Raw genomic sequence first — 20,948 nt, forward strand, 5'->3', positions numbered from 1 at the left:
GACTTTTCTTGGATTACTAAGAGGCTGCAAACATTTATCCTTTAATAATACTATTAAACTCGACAAAATTAGACGAAAAGTTCAAAAGTTTTTCAATATCTAGTTAACAAAGTATTAAAGGTTATAAATAAAAACCAAATTTTCAATGGTTGTGACAATATTTTCTTTAAAAAAAATATATGGTGGAAATGGAAAGTCAAGTAAGTTTGTAGTATTTTTAACTAATATAATACTTTGAGCAGAAAGTACCTACTGCTTTACGTCTGCGTTCATCCAAATATGAAAAGCTCGTTTTCTAACACAGTAATTTTTTGAGAAAGCATCAAAATGTTTCAAAATATTTTAGTATAGATTGTATAGACCATTTTAGAAGCGTGGCATACCATTGGATGGTGATGTACGACTTTTTATGTCATAAAAATTATTCTATTTTTTTTCAAAATTCTCTTGATTAGGAAAAATTAATTCCTACATTGGATAAGTTTTTTTTATATTTTCATCAACCAAGCTTACCGTTTTTCTAATTAGCATTTTCCATGCACATTGTACACAAAAAAAAACCACTTACTTTATTAACTCCAACACATGGTGAAATAATTTTTCATCTCAAAAATAAAAATAGAAATACTTCAAAATGTATTATTATTTCTAAGTATGTAGGTCAAGGACATATGCTTTGGTTCTGAAGGACATGTGCACAACAAATTAAGTTTTTCTAACGATATTTATACTGCTAAACAAGCAAAAAAGTGAATATAATGTACCTACAAAGTAAAAAAAATATAGCGACGATATACCTTATATCTACCATATCTCTGTATATATAAACTCAACCACCGAAAAATCTCATCCTGCAAAGGTACAAATAAGGAAAGAGAGACAGTGACGATTTTTCTGCATTTATTCAATATTATTATTAGAAAAATGGCCGAGAAATTACTTATTGAAATTCAACCATAAAACTAGCGCGCCATAATCGGAACACTTTGTGTCCGCCCACACTTTTCTCACCGCTCACTTCCTATCACTCAAAAATAATATTGTTTGTTTGTATATACATCTAATATGATTCATTGTTATGATTCTAAAAATAAAATAACATCACAATAACATGTGTTTAAATACTATGTTTGAGACTTACGTTTCAAATTTTGAGGGTAGATTCTGTTGGAACTTGGGAAAATTAGATGGAAATGTAAAATTTTAAGATATATACCATAGTTTTCGAAATATTGATCCCTTAAGATTTATTACTCCAGTAAACAAGTTAAAAACATCTAAATTCCTTCTTACAGCTCCGATTAATCTGAAAATTTGGGATTAAGCTTTGTTCACCCTCTAGACGACATCTTTTGCCCAGGGAGTGTTAACAACACCTTTTAATGGTTGTAAAAATATATGTTGAAAATCGCAACGGTAATCGATAGAACGATGAAATCTATGCAAAAAGTGTCATTTAAGTATATTTCGAAAAGTCAATGCTTTCGGAGTTTATTGGCGATTGAAATGCCGAAAGAAATTTTATTTTTTGCTTAAGTAAAAAAATAATATAATATATAATAAAAAGCAGAATCAATGTTGATTGTTTTTTTGCTCATGTGAGCGTTTTCTGTTCTTGAGAGTGATTTTCCTTTAGTCAACAAATCTTTTTATTTATTTCATATGACATGTCCCCATTTTAATTATTATTAATTACATTACTGGTTTTTTTAATAAAAATGTAGTAATTAATACAGAAATAAAATAATTTAAATATAGACATAATATAATATTATGACAGCATTATCCGTCATAATAACGAACACAGTGTGCGATAGGGAAACTAAAACTAAAGGAACACAATAGAACGGATGATAGAAAAATGGATTTGTTTATCTAACTAAATTTTTTTTAGAAGCAAGTGTTACGTTTGTAATTAAAATTAAATTTTAATAACATTGATAAAACCAACCAAGAAAGAAAAACTCTTGTTTAACGAGCATCGATCTAGAAAGAAAAAGATTCGTAGTGCGATTTTCGGTTTGATGTGTGTAGAACTTTTTCATATTGAGTGGGTCAGTAAACATATCAACCGTATCTGTACAAAAACAGCATATTCGTTGAGTGCGTAGTCATGGTAGGGACAATAAAATCGATGCCAGCGCTTCAAGTGACAAATTTTGGCGTTAAAGGAGGCTGTTATGACTAATTTACAATTCTTTACATGTTAATGTTATAGAAAATGCCAAATTAAAATTATTGAAAAACACTAATTAATGAAACTTAATGCATTAAAAATTGTGAAAATAATGAATCAAATTGCATAAATATTATTTATTAAATGTAAATTATCATAATTATTTATTTAAATTTGTGAGACAATAATATTAAATTTTCAATGTAAGTCATAAATGCAATCCATACAATTATATATGCATCCATACAATTCTATAATTAAAGTAGTGTATCGTTACCATGGAAACGCCTCCAACATTTTTAAGTAGAAATACGAGGTTTTCTTAACAATAATGCAACAAAAAATTTTTCTGAATTTTTGAGTTGTGTTTTTCATTCCACGCCTAACTAAATAATTTTTAATACATTTTTGTTAAAAATACGAGGTTTTCTATCTAAGAAGTCGATGATATGTTAGTTTGACTGTTTGTGTGTATTTAGAGGCAAATAAAAGGTCTGTGGTTCGGTTCCCGGCTTATAGTGTGTATATTGATTTAGTGTTAAAAAATTTTCATCAAAAATTCATTAATTGTTTTTGCAATGAAATGAAAAAATTCTCTATTAAAAATTCATGAATAAAAAATGGGTATAATTATAAGTTGAATACAAAAATAACCTTTTATAAATTTTATTTATAGTTTTTTCATATACAAACAACTACCAAGTAAAATAATAATAAATATTATTTACATTTTCCATTAATAAATAAATACTACAAAACTATTTTGAAATATGAATATAAATTACATAATATACTATTTTAATACGTAAATTAATTTTGGTAAAAATAAACCAATTGTAGTTTTATCACCCCCTCTCCCCCTTTTCCTTCCTCTTCTATTTTAATCCAGACGCCAAGTCAGATTATAATACATATTACTACATAAAAATAAGGTTCTGTTGAATAATAAATAAAATTTTTACTACCGATAAAGGAAAATAAATCTTTTAATAATTCCAAAGAAATTGTACAAAATTTAATCAACCGTTTGCTTCGAATATACGTATTTTTGACAAAGAATTTTTCCTGTGCCTCCACCATTATTACATTACCTGAATTATATCTACCCAACGCCTTCAAAATTGTTACGTTTTATTAATTGCGTTTACATACTTTGGACACGGGACAGCACTTTGATTCACAACTAAGTAGTCCCATTAAGTTAGGTGAAATTTACTAAAATTTTGAGTGCAATAATACATGCCAATTTTTAAAGTTTTACCTGTAAGTAAAAATTTTCGCATGCGCAGAAAAGCAAGGGTAATTTTGAAAAAATCAACGATTTTCCACGATTTTTTGCAATTTACTCGAAAACTATATATTTTAGAGAAAAAATAGACCTGTCCAAAGTTATCGGGCGTAAAATTTACAATCGATTTGTTTATATAAACGTTTTCGTGTTTTTGATGGTTTTTTAAATTTTCCTTAAAAACTGCATTTTAGGGAAAAAATACTTTGAATAAAAGTTCTTAAGCACAAAATTTCCAACCGATCTGTATATTTTAATTGCTCCCAATCATTCGCATTTTCGTAAAAATCGATATTATTCCGAAAAATATTTCTTATTCTATGTTAAATCGATTAAGGTATTGTTGTTGAGACTCTTTGATAGTGATTAGTAATGTATAAGATTCATCCCTTCTTCTAAACGAATAAAAAGTTTAAGTCGATAACTTGGCAGCTTGAACGGGCTTTCTAAATTTTCTAATCCCAAACATTGAATATGTTTGCTGTGGCGTATATATAACCTTTCAAATTTCACGATCCTGTGGATACGTTTAACGCTTTTCTTGGTGAGCTAATCTGATTGTGAATGGTATTGCAACGAATAAGTCCGATTTGGAATACAAACTTGCCAAATGTCGTAATGCAGTCTTAAGCTAATCATATTAAAGATGTTCCCACATAAGTGACTGTATAGAAATATTTTCGACTTCCGTTTCAAATTTTCAGGATGAATTCTGCTAGAACTTGAGGAAATTAGATGAAAATTAAGAGTAAAATTTTCTGATATATACCTACCCCAGTTTTCGAAATTTCGATGCCTAAAGATATATAGAAAATCACTTTTAGAAGAATTACTTAAATAAATGTATTACAATTTAACACTTTAAATTTATTTTATGGAAAAACGAATTGCGTTTGTTATAGTGGTCGTTACTGAATATTAGTTTTCCAAATTAATCCTAAGAAAATTACCGTTGTTACATAATAAAGTATCCTTTTAATAAACTAAACACTAATTAAACACCAATATGGGAACGCAAACTTAAACAGCTAAAATCTATTTAGTTAGATTTACCTGCTTATTAAAGGACATTAATGAGAATGCATATGCACGATTTAAAGATGATCCTAAGAAAACGCAATTTTGTGAGAACGTCATTAAAAAATAAATCTTCAAACTCCTAAAAATTTTAATAACGTAGTTTTAGGTATATATTTATATAAAATATGTTTTTTAAAATATAAAATAGGTTTTTCCTCACCAAACTAAAGTGAATTGGAAATAAATTATGTATAAAAATTTTTCACATGTACAAAAAAAAAACATATTTTTAAATTATGCATAAACCTAACACAACAAATAACTGTGAATACATGATGAGGTTTTTCACATACCGCATCCCTTCGTCCCTCACCAAATCTAAAAGCACATAAAATAAACATATCATATTATTTCCTTCATATATACATAGAATGGTTTATTGGTATGACATGGAAGCGAATATAAATTTAACCATAAGTATGTGTATTTACTAACTGTTGACGTCGTTAATTTTATAGCAGTTCATTTATGATTTATTTTTGAAAAGTCTCAATTATTTTTACTTTTATAACCAACATTGAGAAGCCGACGAGCTTGCCAGAAATGGCACGATGCTGCCGGACACAAGCATCAATAAATACCCGAGAGTTCCATTTGCGAACTGCAAGTTACTCCTGAAAGAGGATATTCTGAAAAAGGCCAATCTTAGACTTAGACTTGTGTTCCGAAGTTCTCATATCACTTCCAAGGGCGTCTGTTCGCAAAGTTGTTGCGGCTATCACAGGACACTGGCTGGGTGGCAAGCATGCTGAACGCTTAGGCCTGGCAGTGTATCACGACTACTGCAAGAGCTGTCACAGTGATGACGATGAGGAGACAATGTCTCATCTTCTCTGTCACTGCCCAGCTCTTGTCATGAGGAGATGGACTTACTTGAGCCAGCCTCTCTTTGACGACCTCTCCGACCTAAAGTCAGTCGACGTCAAAGCCCTCCTGCTGTTCTTAAACAGCTCCAAATGGTTCATAGAGTAGTGGCCGGGTATGGGCCAACCCATTTACGGTATCACAACGGACCCTATGGTTTAAGTGTGTCCCAGCCCAGGACAGCCAATCTAACCTAACCTAACCTAACCTAACCAACATTGAGGACATGATAACAATGTTTGATCTTTATTCAAAGAATATGTGGTTAAAATCTCAGCTTAGGTATCCATGCAAATTTTTAAGAAAAAAATAATTGAAAACCGATACAAAATACATTGCTCTAATGGAGAAATATAAAAAAACGGCATATTTTGAAAGTTCTTGATAAAATTTGGAACAATGGTAGAGAAATGATGACATAATAGAAAAAACCCAAGTGTCTCCATCCATACAAGGGATGTAGGAGCAAGTTAGATTTAGGGTTGAAATTATTTGTATCTTATTTTTAATTAACACGCTTTTATTAGCTTCATACGTATGATAGTATGTTAGTATGTAACGGAAACTTTGAACATGATTTTGACCCCCTTCAAATCTGAAAATATATACATTTATTTGCGTTGCCACCATATTTATACTGAATTTTTGATAAATAAATAATAGTCTAAAAAACTAAAAAATAAATGGTTGTTTTAAAACATAAAAAACACTCTTTTGTAACTAGCTGAACTAAAATAAAATCCTAGAGTTCTCGAAATATCCTAGAGTTCTCATTTATTTTATTTGATAATATTTATATTAACGTAGAATGAAATGTAATATTAACTTTTAGCATGAAACTTTAACAAGGTCATATTTTTAGCTTTTATTCAATGACACGAAAAACCGTGAGCACACCAAGAAATAGGGTTTCTACAGAATTTGAACACTGATTTTTTTCCCTTCGCTTTCAAAAGTTATTTGGTAACAAACAAGCTAACACAATTACGAATTAATGTAAACAAATAAAATACATTCAACAGGTTTCTATTACTATGAAAAGAGAGAAATTATGTGAGAAATATAGGAAATGAATCTATTCATAAATTTTTGAACAAAGCTCTAAGCTGTATATAGCATTCGTGATAGCATATAGTACGCTGTAAGTTATATACAATGTGTATACCATATCATTAGCTATTTCAATTATATGATGTAAGAAGACTTCTTACGGATGTTCTTATGTGTAAAACAAAGAAAGTTCGTATATGTGTATATTTGAACTCAGTCGATCAGACCCATCACTTGAACTTGTACACATACAATAACAATCACATACAGTAACACATAACCATTACACACAATAAACATTCCTTCTGTGTTTCATACATAAGAACGTCCATAAAAACTCTTCTTACTTCATATATTTTATATGGCTAACGAGATAGCTTACAATAGGTATAATTTATGCATACATACATTTATAATGATTTGATAAAACAACAAAATTTGCTATATTTTTTGTTGTTTTTAGTTCGATGTATACACCAATGGTAAGTAAAAAAAGACAGGGATATAACAGTGTAAAATAGCTATCGCTTTCTTCTTACTCTTGTTGTACTACACCGAGCTTAAAAGAACAAAACTATAGGTAATCAAATTGTGTTTATACATTTTTCATTTAAAACAAAAGCAAAATCGGTATGAGACATCAAAATAATTACATTTTTATTTGATTTATTGCACTAAAAAGTGGGATTCACTAATAAGTAATTTCAAATGTAATATAAAACCCAAATCGTTTTTTCATTAACAGTTGATTTGACAGATATCGATCATCCCACGCTTTCAATTTTTTACATTATAATTATAATTATTATCCACAATTTATATCAATAAACGGTGTTTTTTTAGTTATTTTTAAACTAGTATTTATTTTCTTACTTTTAAGTCTCGCTAAGTTAAATATTTTGTCTTCTTTGAGTAATATTTCAGAAAAGATTTTTATACTTTATAGAAAGTTGTTTGACCAAACTTGGCATTTTAATATCCTAATTCAAAACTAAAAGCCTAGATTACTCTAAAATTCAGGATCATCTGATGTGTGGTAAATTTTTTTTTACTTACCACACTGTTTTCTATATAAACTTGGATACATCATATATTAAAGATGAATACCTTCCGAATAGACAAACAGAATAAAATATGTGAACTGAAATTGGATACGACTATAAGTACGAGATCATATGCGCACCCCAAGAGATTTATATTGAAAAATATGAGTAATATTATATATAATAATCTTATGGCTGGTATACTTTAAAATATTTGGTTTAAGTATTCAAAATCGAAAATTTAAACTTTTCTCAATATTCGAACTTTTCCTTCGTTTTAGAAATAATCACGTTTTTGATGCAAGGCTAATCCCCAATATTTCTCTACAACTAATTGCTTTATCCAGATTCTTCGAGACAACTAATCTGCTAAAAACTGATGTAGGCGTTATCAGTTACCTTTTTAAAATTAACGATACACGTAAAGGGTTAAAGAAAAAGATAGAAATAAAAATGACATTATAAATCATACCTGGTGATAAAGTTACTTTGTTTGTTTTCGTTTATTTGATTTCTTTGTTTTTTGTTTGTTTTTATTTTCATAATATATTGATAAACAATTTTTATGTATTGGATATAAATATTAAAATTGAGATTCTCTAATGGAATCAAGAAAAATAAAATATAACGCTGTTTTGTTTTTCCTCAAATGAACTACGCCTTCCTGTCTACACAAAATGAAAGCACTACTACAATTTAAGCAAATAGAAAACTTAGACCGTATGGTACTGACAGATTACGATGCCTCATTTTCTTGCTTATATATATATATATATATATATTTCACTTTTCGAAATAAATTGAGCCAGGTTTATTTGACCATTCATTTCCATAGTAATTATTTATATGTTAGAATTATTATATTAGAGCGGCAAGGTATATAATTCTAACATATAAATAATTACTATGGAAATGAATGGTCAAATAAACCTGGCTCAATTTATTTCGAAAAGTGAAATGGTAAAATAATTAGGTAATTCAAAACAATAATTCAAAAGAACAAAGTCAACTCAAATATTTCAATTTCAATTAAAATATTTCCAAAAATTTGTCCCAAAAAATAATAGCTCTCTAAGTATCTTTTTCATCTCATCTGATGTCCTTGACCTTCACTTTGATATTGATTTAAGAAGGAGTGTTATAAGTTTAAGGTTTTTATCTGTGCGTCTGTGTGTATCTCAGTAGCATCGTAGCCCCTAAACGATCTAACCGCCTTGATTGAGAACATTTTATAGCAAAGTTTCCAAAAATCGGTTTGCAAGGAATAAATCGCATTAGGAATAAATCAAATTTTTATACGGACGTGACATCATAGTACGGGCTTGTCAAATTTGAAGACATACTGTATGATACTAATTACTTACATTTTATATGATATTTCATTAAACTATACTATTCTACGACTTTTTATTAGAAAACTTAATAGTAACGAGTGTAAATTCTGTGTTGTAAATTCATTTTTTTAAAGTGTAAATTATACATTGAACTGTCACCAATTAAAAGATCACGTACTTATACGTCATCAACAGAGAGCGCCAAAAAACTGCGTTTAAATATCTCAAAATTATAATGCATTTTAAATATTTGTTTACACTTAATTACAGCATTTTTAAACAGTATTTATATTTTTTACATTATTATAACGGTGTAAACAATGAATTAAAAAAATTAAGAAAATACATGAATATTCCCTTTTGTCGGGGGTTTTTTAAATTTTGTAAATTTCACTTGTTACCGAAATGTATGGTATAAAAAATACCTTATATGCTATCAATATGATTAAATTTAGAACCATATTTATACTAGAAAATATAAATATATATAAAAAATTTGAAATTTTATCTATAAAAAAACAAAAACAGAAAACATCTAAATTATTTTCCTAATAAAAATAAAAGTAAAAACAACCCTTATCACAAATATAGAAAAAAAAAATGGTTTTTCGTTTACTCTTTCATATTAAGATTGACATATAATCCTTAGTGGTTAAACAAAAAAAAAAACAATCTTTTTATTTCTATTATGCGTAAAATTAGAATAAAATACTCTAAAGATAAACTTTGATAAAATCCATTTAATTTAAATTTTCATCAACAAATTTTAAAAAGATTAAATGGAAAATACCAAACATTAAACTTTAATTCAAATATTGAAAATAGTTTTTGAATTTAGATAGAACAGAAAGAAGGTTGAAACAAATGAAAATACACAATTCACTCAGTTAATTGTTGAAATACCCTGTAGAGAAAGTGTTTAATGTCAGTGCTTGCATTAGAAAAGTTTAAAAAATCAATACAATTATGGCGGCCTTTTCTTTTGTAGAGAATCTTTTTCAAGACCACAAGTTGAAGCTACTTGCAAATTTTCAACTGCCTATTTTGTAGAGTATTGGAGAAAATGGACACCATAGTTCTGTCCTAATTTGCGCCCCTCACGGGTAAATAGTGATAGTGGCGAAAAAAATTTTCAAACAAAAGTGGTTTTTTTTATAAGGTTATTTAAAATTTTGTTCTATCTCTAAGGGTTTACAAAATGAGCGAAGAAGTTGCCTGGACTTTAAGAAAGCCCAATTTATTGTTATGTCCTCAAACCTTTCAAAGTGAAAATTTTTTAAATAATTGTCCGACTGTATTTTGTAAATTTAAAGTAATGTTTTGAATTCAGATATCAGTTTTCGATTAAGAGCATCTTTACCAAGTAAACAAAACTAAACTTCCACACATCGTAAACTTTTCGTCAGTCGTAATTATCTAAGCTATTATTTATTACCTATCGTAAAATCGTAAAATTTTATACAGTAATATAGTGGCAAATACGAAAACAAATTGCACAAATAATCGAAATATAAATAACGAACATTAATTGTTGTCATTATTTTCAAATCATTTCACAAAATAATAATAAAAAAAATACTCGTGCGCTGCATAGCTCCATCGTTAAGGTCATATTTTCCCCTCAGTAAATGTCTCAAATTGATAGATGTTTTTTATTGAAACATGATATTTCGACATAGAAAAAGGGGAAAGAGGCAAAAAATGGCACTACCTTCACATTGAATTAACAGGCATACCAATTTTCAACTCCCCCAATAACCCATAATTCCTGTTAAAAAAACGATGACCTGCATTGCAGTGCATAAGTCAATATTTTCGGGAGGGGAAAATTACTAGAAACTACATAACCCATTATTTCAATCATGGAAAATCACTTATAACAAATATATATCAGATTTAATAGATCAAATCAAATACAAAACCAACAGTCATTACGGAATGTAAGTAAAAAGTTTTTCTTCGAATTTCTATGTTTTTTTTTTAAGTAAAAATAAAAGTCTTCGTGTAACATATTACTGTCATTGCAGACAAAACATCACATGTCATTATCCATCCTTTTTTATGTAGTTCCCAAACTATCAACCACACTTAATGGATACGTGTATACAGTTTTAAAAAAATGTAGTATACATAGTGACTACATTTTATTGGCTACGAAAAAATTTATTAGGGGAGAGCCATAAGATTTATACCTCGGAATCCAAGAACAGTCAATGAATCATTATAAAAACTATGCGACTGCATTGTTTAAAACTTACTCAAAGAAGTTAAAAACAAAAATTTGTGCGATCTTTCCCAGGGGGTGGACAATTTTATGCTAAAAATAACAAAGGGAATCGATATAGGAATGAATTCTAAGCAAAAAGTGTCATTGAAACATATTTCGAAAAGTCAATACTTTCCGAGTTATTGGCGATTGCAATTTGGAGTATTTAACGTCAAATAATAGAAAAATTTGACGTATTTTGAAAAAAGTACACCGTACACTTTTTAAAGTACTATAAAAAACCTTGAAAATGGAAAAATTTTCAAGTCATTTATATAAAAATTGACGGAGTAATGATGAAAACAATGTTTATGGGACCTTTCTTTTTATGTTTTATTCAGTACAAAAACTGATGGATTTATCACGGGAACTAAAATTAATTGCAACTTAAATGTAAATTTTTTTTCGAAAAAAAAAAACAAAAAAATGTCTTTATCGATAACACATCTCCATAAGAAAATATGCAAATTTGCACAGTAGTTTTAGCATTAAGGTATTTCGATACCGTAAAAATGAAAATGGTAACAAAAATTTAAAATTTTATTTATCAAATAATCACCGTTTATACGTCTTTTGTAAAAAATTCATATCGATTCTTCGTAAGGTTTATGAGAAATAACTAGAATCAAAGTCAGTTTTTTTTACCAAAAAGAGAGCACATTTCTCATATACCTTACAGAGAATCGATATGAATTTTTCACAAAAGGCATATAAAAGTGTGATTAATTAATCAATAAAATTTAAAATTTTTTGTATCATTTTTATTTTCATTCTTTATCAAAAAAATGCACTTGGTTTACCGTTTTAAATGTTATAACTATAACATTATATGTGCAACACATATGATGTTATAGTAATAACACTTAGAATGGTTTAAGTAAGTTTATTTTTGAATATATATCTGTTCTTCATTTTTATGCACAGTTAAATTATTAAATAATGAGATTGAGAGAGTTTCTATTTTTCGTATGATTACAAAGAAAATTGATTAAAAAAAGTATTTTATGTATATTCGTTGTGTGCGTAGTCATGGTAGGGATAATAAAATCGATGCCAGCGCTTTAAGTGAAAAATTTTGGAGATAAAGTGGGCTGTTATGACTAATTTGCAATTCTTTACATGTTAATGATATAGAAACTGTCAAATTAAAATGATTGAAAAACACTAATTAATTAAACTTAATGCATTAAAAATTGTGAAAATAAGAAATCAAATTGAACAAATATTATTTTTCAAATGTTAATTATCGTAATTATTTATTTAAATTTGTGAAACAAGAATATTAAATTTTAAATGTAAGTTTTCAATGCAATCCACACAATTATATATGCATCCATTAATTCTATAATTAAAGTAGTGTATCGTTGTCATGGAAACGAAATTCACGCTCGGAGCGAATAGTAACATTTTTAAAAGCACTTATTGACTAAATACCAACATTTATTGCGACTTGTCTCTACCACCATGTAAAAAGGGCTGTTTTTAATAATTAATTTCTCGTAAACTTCATAGAGAATCGGCTTGAAATTTATTCAGAAAATGTTTTAAATACTCTTTAATTGACACATAAAATGTTTGGTAGCACTATCGTTTTGGTGTCGAAACGTCTTAACTGAAAAAACATCCTATCAAATTTTATTTATCGTTTTGTAGCATTTTGAATGCTTCCAATTTTTGAAACGCTCGTGCTGTCAAACATCCTGAACTTCCCCTTTTTCTAGTACACTACTGTAATTAACAAAGTATAGATACGTGCCGAGTATACCGCACGTGTTTATGTATAAACATATATATTGACCTAGAAAAAGAAAATTTACGATGCTGTGACAAGCATGTAACAATGTTTGTATTAGTTATGGAAAATGTACATCCATTAAAGTTGTAAAAAAAATTACAAACGTGTTAAATAAAATATGGATATCAAAGGTATAGTTTTTTTTATACAACTTTTATACTTTTATTTGTATTTTACTTGTATGTAATTCTTGTCGCGAATCGAATAAAAACAAAAACAAAAAACCAAACTCTTTGACATAAAACAGAATAGTATTTGTAATGAAATAAAAAAATTTTTGGACATGAAACAGAATAGTATTTGTAAAAACAGACAGAATGACAAGTAAATTTTTCATTTTATTATTGTAAAAAACAAACTTCTATATGAAAAATTACTACACAGTGTGTCCCAGGAGTAACGGACGAACTTGTTGTATCATAAGGAAAGTAAAATTCTAAGACAAAAAGTCTTCTTCCATTTTTTTATCCGATACACGGATAATTAGCACCTACAGACATTTGCAGACGCACCAATATCCCCTTACACACACATTGTACACATTAAAGCTCTCGCGTCTCATTCTCACTCTTCTGATTGGATGCCTATTTTAATTAATAGCTAATTATCCGTGAATTCAGAAATGGAAGAGGACTTTTCGTCTTAGCATTTTATTTTCTACTTGATGCAATAAGGACGACTGATACTACTGGGACACCCTGTATAGGAACTATAACACCTGGTGTTTGTTTATGAACTTCCCATTGGTGTCTCATTATATAGGGTGTCCCAATGTATGAATGGCCTGAGTACCAACCAGATAGTTCATTAAATCTTGTATTAGACGCTACGGCTGAATATCATTCAGGCCGCTAGTTGAACGGCGTCGTTTAGTAAAAATGCTAGGCTGTTATCTAAACAACTAATTAAGCAAGTTGGCTGCGACATATATATCATATGAAAGTTATATGAATATGTCTACCAAATTGTTATAATAACAAAGGGTAGATTCACTGTTGGATACATCTCTGGAATTTTTTTTCTGATATTAATGAGTCTGTAGAAATTAGAGTGTGAATGAAAATACTATTACCATTACTATTTCCTTTATAATTGTTGTTTTAAGAAAATACATTATGAGCATAAATAAATATTTCTATATCTATGAGAATTATACAAACATTTAAATTTCAATAGTTTTTACTTCAGAAAAAAGTTTACAAAAATTAAAAAAAAAAAAAAGATAGCTACTCCTGAATGAATAATCAAGACTCTTTTGACATTTTTAAAACTATTTTATAGAAAAATTTTCCATTAGATAAATTAAATTTTAGAATTTATATGATTCTAAATAATAAAAAGTTTCATAGAAAAACTTGATAATATTTTTATTGCAGTCCATAGTTTATTAAAGTTATTTTTCATTTCCATCTTATTAAACAAGAAAAACCGAAATAAAAACTTTTCACCATAACAATCAGATTAGATTATATATACAATTGTGAAAATTGTTCATCCTTTCTTTAGAATATAGAAAATTATTTTCTTTTTGATAAAAATTAGTTATCCGTAATATTATTTCAATTTCTCAATATTTATATATTTTTCTGTTCCTCTGTTCAGAATAGAACATAATTTCGAATTTAGAAAAGCGGAATGGCAAATGTGACGACACAACAATATTTCAAACAGCCACCAAAAGAACTGCCCAGTTCTCAGTTCAAAAAAATTAGGGAACAAAAACTATCATTTCAAAAAGAAGAAAATATTTACCACAAGCACTGTGAACCTATTCTCGTTACGGCTATGCTAAACCAGATACAAAAATTCCTAAATTTTATGTTTTTTTGTTTTCAGGAACAAGCACATGATGCAAAAAAACAAGCGGCTGGTGCTGGGGGTTCCCCCGAAGACACAGACACTGACTTATCACCAATGCCACCAACACACGCACAACAACCCGTTCGAAGACGTGGCGGTATCAGCGCTGAACCCGTCTCAGAAGAAGATGCTACAAGTTATGTAAAAAAAGTTGTTCCAAAAGATTATAAAACGATGGCAGCATTAGCCAAAGCGATTGCCAAAAATGTGCTATTTTCACATTTAGATGAAAATGAACGTAGTGATATTTTTGATGCTATGTTTCCTGTCAATTGTTTAACTGGTGAGGCGATTATACAACAAGGCGATGAAGGGGATAATTTTTATGTAATTGATCAAGGTGAAGTTGAAGTAAGTTGATGATTTACAGCATTTTCAAGCATTTATTTAATAATTAGTAGATAAAATATGAAGAATAACTTGAATTTATAAGCCCAGAGTTCGTGAACTTTTTAGAATAGAAAATTATCAAGGCTACCACCTCATGGTTGATGTATTCGGTGCTGATTTGATTTTTTTTTTACTATAAAATTTGGAGGTGGCCGGGAATCACTTTTTATCTATTATAGTTTTTACAGAACGTTAAAAATTCAGTCGAACCACCTGATATTTGAAGATATACAATGAAGATACGTTTCCAAAGAGCGAATTAACGTTCCTTTTCAGCTTTGCGTCGTCTCAAAACATACCTTAGAGTTTAGCCTCGCTCAATATTCATCGCGATGTAGAGGACGATACGCACAGAGTTTTGGAAAACGTTTTTTCTGTACATCACATAATTTACTTAATTTGAAACTCCCCCTCCCTCTTCCCTTTGGATGATTTCATCGTAGGGGCCTGCTGTTACAAAAATTTTATGCTATTACAAACAAGACTACTAATATCTTAATCATGTAGATAATGAAAATCTGAGTTACGATAATGCAATTTGCGTCCTTGCCAAATAAATATGAGTGGAAAACTTGGTAGGAGGAAATATTTCTTATAACAAGATACCTTTTTCTTCTGCACATTCTTTATAAATGCCATACATAGCAAAAGTTTATTAATATGTGGTTTATATATATTCTTATTTTCCACCAGGTTTATGTAAATTCCGAAATGGTTACAACAATTGGTGATGGTGGTAGTTTTGGTGAATTAGCATTGATCTATGGTACACCACGAGCCGCAACCGTTCGTGCTAAAACTGATGTTAAATTATGGGGTATCGATCGTGATTCATATCGACGTATATTAATGGGTTCGACAATCAGAAAACGAAAAATGTATGAAGAATTTTTATCACGTGTGTCAATATTAGAAAGTTTAGATAAATGGGAACGGCTTACTGTTGCTGACGCACTTGAACCTGTCAGTTTTGAAGATAAAGAGACCATAGTACGGCAAGGTAAATATAAATTTTTTATCATATAATTTCGATTATTTTTAAGTACCAAACAACTGAGAAGGATTCACCAATGATATATAATAACGAGTACCATGTTTGAGTACCAAGTGCAAGCTTTGGTAGTCGTAGAGTTCCATTGATTACGATCAGCAAGACGAAATAAGTCTACTCTTCCCATTTTAGTATGAATTGAATTACTTATTAATGATGTTCGAGTTCATCCTCTTGCTTTTGATCCCGCAATTTTTTTTTTAAAGTTCGTAATATTTCACGATTAACTACTTCCAGAAGTTTTTCTGTTCTTTTTGTCACAGTCCATCGCTCTTATGCGTACAATAAAACAGGCGACACATATCATACTAAAATAAATGTACAGGAATTGTAATTAAGAGTCCCGATCGAAAATAAATTCCAAACACAATTTCTTTCAACTCCGTTGAAACTCACTGTCTAAAATTGTGTACCTTTAATTTGATTGGCAATTTTTTAATTTCAAATCTGAAAAAATTAATGTCGAGTGAGACAAAGACCAAGATCAAAATCAAGTGTTACGAGATTTATATATTTATTTTACACATTAATCTTAGCCTTGAAAGTCTTGTCTATTCTTTTGTCGAAACTAACTACATTAAATCAATTCGATAAAGAAAGCATTAACAATCGTTAATTTAACGATTTGATTATCGATTTGCTGTTCGATCTTCTGAAGAAAAATTGAATTTTTTATAGGAACTACGTATATGTTTTAGCTAAATAATTGAAATGAATTGAATTAAATTAAAAAATAATTATCAGTCTATATTTTTTTACATTCTTATTTTAGATATTTAGAAATTTAAATTTTTCCGTATTTTTAAAGGTACATAATATTTATATTTTGAAAATTAATTATATTTTCATAAAATCAATATTTGATTATGCAAACATAACAAAAATATAATATTATTTAATTTTGCCTCTTCAGGACTCCGTAGTTCCTAAAACCCTTTGTTACTCAAAACAAGCATGTATTCTTTGATATTATAATCAATAACTAAAATTCCAATATTGGTACAAAGGACCCCGCAATATTAGATAGAAAAATGGCTTTTTGTGAAACTTTTTCAAATCGCCTCCGAAATGTCCTTCAGATCGTTCTGATTAAAAACCCTCACGGCCACAAATCTTTTTAACTAGAAGTTTTTGAGCTACGGGCGATCGAAGCTCCACGTATATTTTATTTATAGTACTTATATGACACCTTCAAATTTTTGGTCAATGAGTTCCCGTAGGTAGATTTACGAGGACTCAAAAAAAAGGAAAAGTATAGAAATAGAAAAAAAGTAGAAGAAAAGTAGTCGGGGGCCCGAGGTAAATTTACAAAAACTAAAAAAAGGCGGTAGTGTGCGGCTAAGTTCGACCCTGGTTCTAACTGTATTCTTATTTTAGTTCCGAGGTTGGAGCGGTTCCTCGAATGAGTAAACGAAAACTAAACAGATTTGGATTTAAAGATCTATTCAATATCCAGACAAAAGAAAATCCCCTAAAACACTAGAAAAATTCCCTTAGTTTTAATGCAATTTCTACGAAATCCTTTCTTTGAAAACGTTTGGAACTTCATGTTTAACAGTATATTCATTACACTCGTTTCAACTTTCGTAATAATATATTTTATACAATTTATATTTGTTTAATATTTATTATTCATTAATAAAATAAGACCAGGCACTAGGAGGCAGACATACTATACATGTATATCTTTACTAAATAAACAAACAAAAATAAAATGAAAATATTATTTTAGTAATCATTCATTCATGCTTTTTTTGTAAAATGGGGGCACCAGGGTAAATCAACTTATCTTTTGTAATTTGTATATTATATTATGATTGATTAATTACTCAATTAATAATATTTGTATATATTTAATTTGGGCAATGTTATTATAAAATTTTGTGAATCTTAAATGTCGTGAAGCATTATTTATTTTTACAATATTAATTTTAAACAACAGATGAAAAAGATGTAACGTATGATCATAAAAAAGTGTGGTAAATTTTAGCCCGATACATTGAGCTTCAATTTTGAGAACAACGAATTTTTCTAAAAAATTTCAACAGCTAGTACAGTTCAGACAAATCATTGAATTTTAACTTTTTAAATTACAGGTTTTTTATGTACTTTCGAATAACTTCGAACGGTTTTTTTTTTTCAAAACCTGATTACCTATGAGCCGAAACATTACAAAACAAAAATGCAAAAAACTTCATTAGAAATTCATAACAAACAATTCTTTTTTTTATTTGTCTCAATTCGATCATTAGAAGCAGAGATATTCAAGAAAATGTCACCAAAGAAACCAATGTGGAGATAAATTGTCCCAAAACCGCGTGTAGAAAGTTGTGCGGAACGTTTCGGAACCGAAACACTTCTTTTTTCTGTTTTTTACAACAAAGGAAACGTATTTTAAAGAAATTAGCCTTCTCCCAAAATTTTCCGAATTGATTATCAAAATCCGGTTTATTTACCCCGGTTTCAGTTGATTTTTTAGAAAATTCGTAAAATTAATTTACTTTTTAAAAAATTTACTATTGATCTCTTTATATCTATTGAAATTTTTCTCTTTTATAATTATAAAAAATTTTAATATTATTAATTTTTTTTATTTTAAGGCGAACCTGGTGATGATTTCTACATAATCGTTGAAGGAACCGCATTAGTATTACAGCACAGGGCTGAAGGTGAGGAACCAGCAGAAGTTGGACGTCTAGGACCAAGTGATTACTTCGGTGAAATTGCATTATTATTGGATAGACCTCGCGCTGCCACTGTAGTAGCAAAAGGTCCATTAAAATGTGTCAAACTTGATCGTGCCAGGTAAGAAAATATATTTTTGTAAAGAACTTCTTTAGCGATGTACCTATATTAGCTTTGAAAATGATATTTTTCAAACTGTTAATATCTCGAAAAAAGTAGTCTTACTTGGTCATTGATAATTGGCATTTGACTTTTTATAGCACGAGGTGAAAGGGCCGCAGTAGTCACCGGCGGTTGCATAAATTTCATTATTATTATCTGGTGTATCAGGAACAAAAATGTAATCTGAGCAAATGAAACTCCTTCTAACGCCTGCTCTAATATAAGAAAGAGTTAAATTTCGTAAAAAACAAACGCTAAAGAAGTTAATATCCCAATCAGTAGGGTAAAACCTAAGTTTTTTTCAAGAATAATAATTATTAAAAATATTAATAAATGTTTATTTTACAGATTTGAGCGTGTTCTGGGACCATGTGCAGATATTTTAAAACGGAATATTACACAATACAACAGTTTCGTATCATTGTCGGTGTAGTGTCAATATAAACTGCCATCAATCATATAAATTGTCATCTTATAACTTGAATGGACCCACCAGTTATAACATAATCCCATAAATCCATCCATCATCCATTTAATTATGTAACCATTCAATGACAAAACAACATCAACATATTTAATATAGACTTTTCGATCTTTTTTCTTTTCTCATAAAAAAAAAACTTAGGAAAATTTATCTAATTAATTATATAAATATAATGGAATTTAGTGGAATGGAAATCAATCGAAATTATTAACAAAAAACGATATTTTGTAAATGAATCTCGCCAATTCAACGCGTTACAAAATAACGTTAAAGTATCACGAAAACATTTCTAATAGGAAATAGGGGTGGTTGCATGAATTATGACTTTTGACACAGCACTTTTACGCCGGTTTTTTTTTCTAAGCAAATTTTTTAAGTGCTAAATGGACTCAAAACTTATTGTTTTTGCAGAAAATGTATCTCTTTTGGAATAGAGTTTGCTATATCTTTTAATATGAAATGACGATTGTAGAGCAAAATTTTCTTGATGTAATAAATCCGAATTTCTTGTGGGAAAATGCTTGTTTTCGAACTAGAAACTAGAATTAATATCTCTTCCCTGCTTGAACGCTTTGCGTTATTAGTAATCCCATTTTATATAAAATTAATTCTTCGGAAGCTTTTTCTAGCAAGTCGACATACAAAGAAAGAAAGTGCAAGGAAACTCTTTATCCAATCATTTCATTCATTGTAATGATAGTGACCCTTTACTGAGACATACTAATTTACGCCCCGTTTGTAAGCAAAATAGGTGATCGGCTCTGTTCGTTTCTCTTTAAATAGCTGCGGAAATGATGTTTTTAAAACATTTACGAAATTCCTTTTTGACAGAATATATAGGACGTGACAACCAAAGGTTTCGCTGCAAGGGAGAAACGGAGGAACACGCACTCCACCCAATATACCTTATTTTTAAGAAAACAATCAAAAAGTTAATAAAACAGTAATAAAATTGCCCCCAAATGACTTCATTAACTTCAATAACTTCATTATAGTGGCGCCTACAGTGATAACCTTTTTTAAACGCACAGTTCACGGCAGGTTAGTCGCCATTAAACGAAGACAGCTTTTATATTGCAAAGAAATACAGTGAAAGACTATTCCAATTGATCTTAATTGCGAAAAAGTCATAGTAGATTGTGAAATGGGGCGACAAAGAAATTTTTCATCACCCCCAAATCATAAACATGAACGTTCTATATTTGAAGAGGAAAAAGATACTTTTGTAAAATAAGACATCCCTATCTATTTCAAATGTAATTTTCTCGATTATTTTCCATCAGCATGAAAAATATAAAACAAATTATGAATCAACTAATTTATTATTTTAGACTTACAAAATATCAAAAATGTAATTAATTATTACACTTAATTATTTTCTTGTTTTGTAAGTCGATGGTGTTTTAAATTATTTTGTAGT

At 29.0% G+C, this 20,948-nt stretch overlaps 1 protein-coding gene across 2 annotated transcripts in view; it reads left to right on the forward strand.

Moving 5' to 3' along the window:
• Nucleotides 1-19,816, forward strand: part of LOC123298497 (cAMP-dependent protein kinase type I regulatory subunit) — a 125,558-nt gene extending 105,742 nt beyond the window's left edge. For both annotated transcript variants that reach the window (XM_044880513.1, XM_044880515.1), the window contains exons 2-5: nucleotides 14,733-15,107; nucleotides 15,840-16,146; nucleotides 18,798-19,002; nucleotides 19,393-19,816. In XM_044880513.1, coding sequence (XP_044736448.1) covers nucleotides 14,733-15,107; nucleotides 15,840-16,146; nucleotides 18,798-19,002; nucleotides 19,393-19,477 — 972 coding nt within the window. In that variant the 3' untranslated portion in view covers nucleotides 19,478-19,816. The remainder of the gene's footprint in view (nucleotides 1-14,732; nucleotides 15,108-15,839; nucleotides 16,147-18,797; nucleotides 19,003-19,392) is intronic.
• The last annotated feature ends 1,132 nt before the right edge of the window (nucleotides 19,817-20,948 follow it).

The sequence above is a fragment of the Chrysoperla carnea genome, chromosome 4, assembly GCF_905475395.1.
Source record: "Chrysoperla carnea chromosome 4, inChrCarn1.1, whole genome shotgun sequence".
Classification (NCBI taxonomy): domain Eukaryota; kingdom Metazoa; phylum Arthropoda; class Insecta; order Neuroptera; family Chrysopidae; genus Chrysoperla; species Chrysoperla carnea.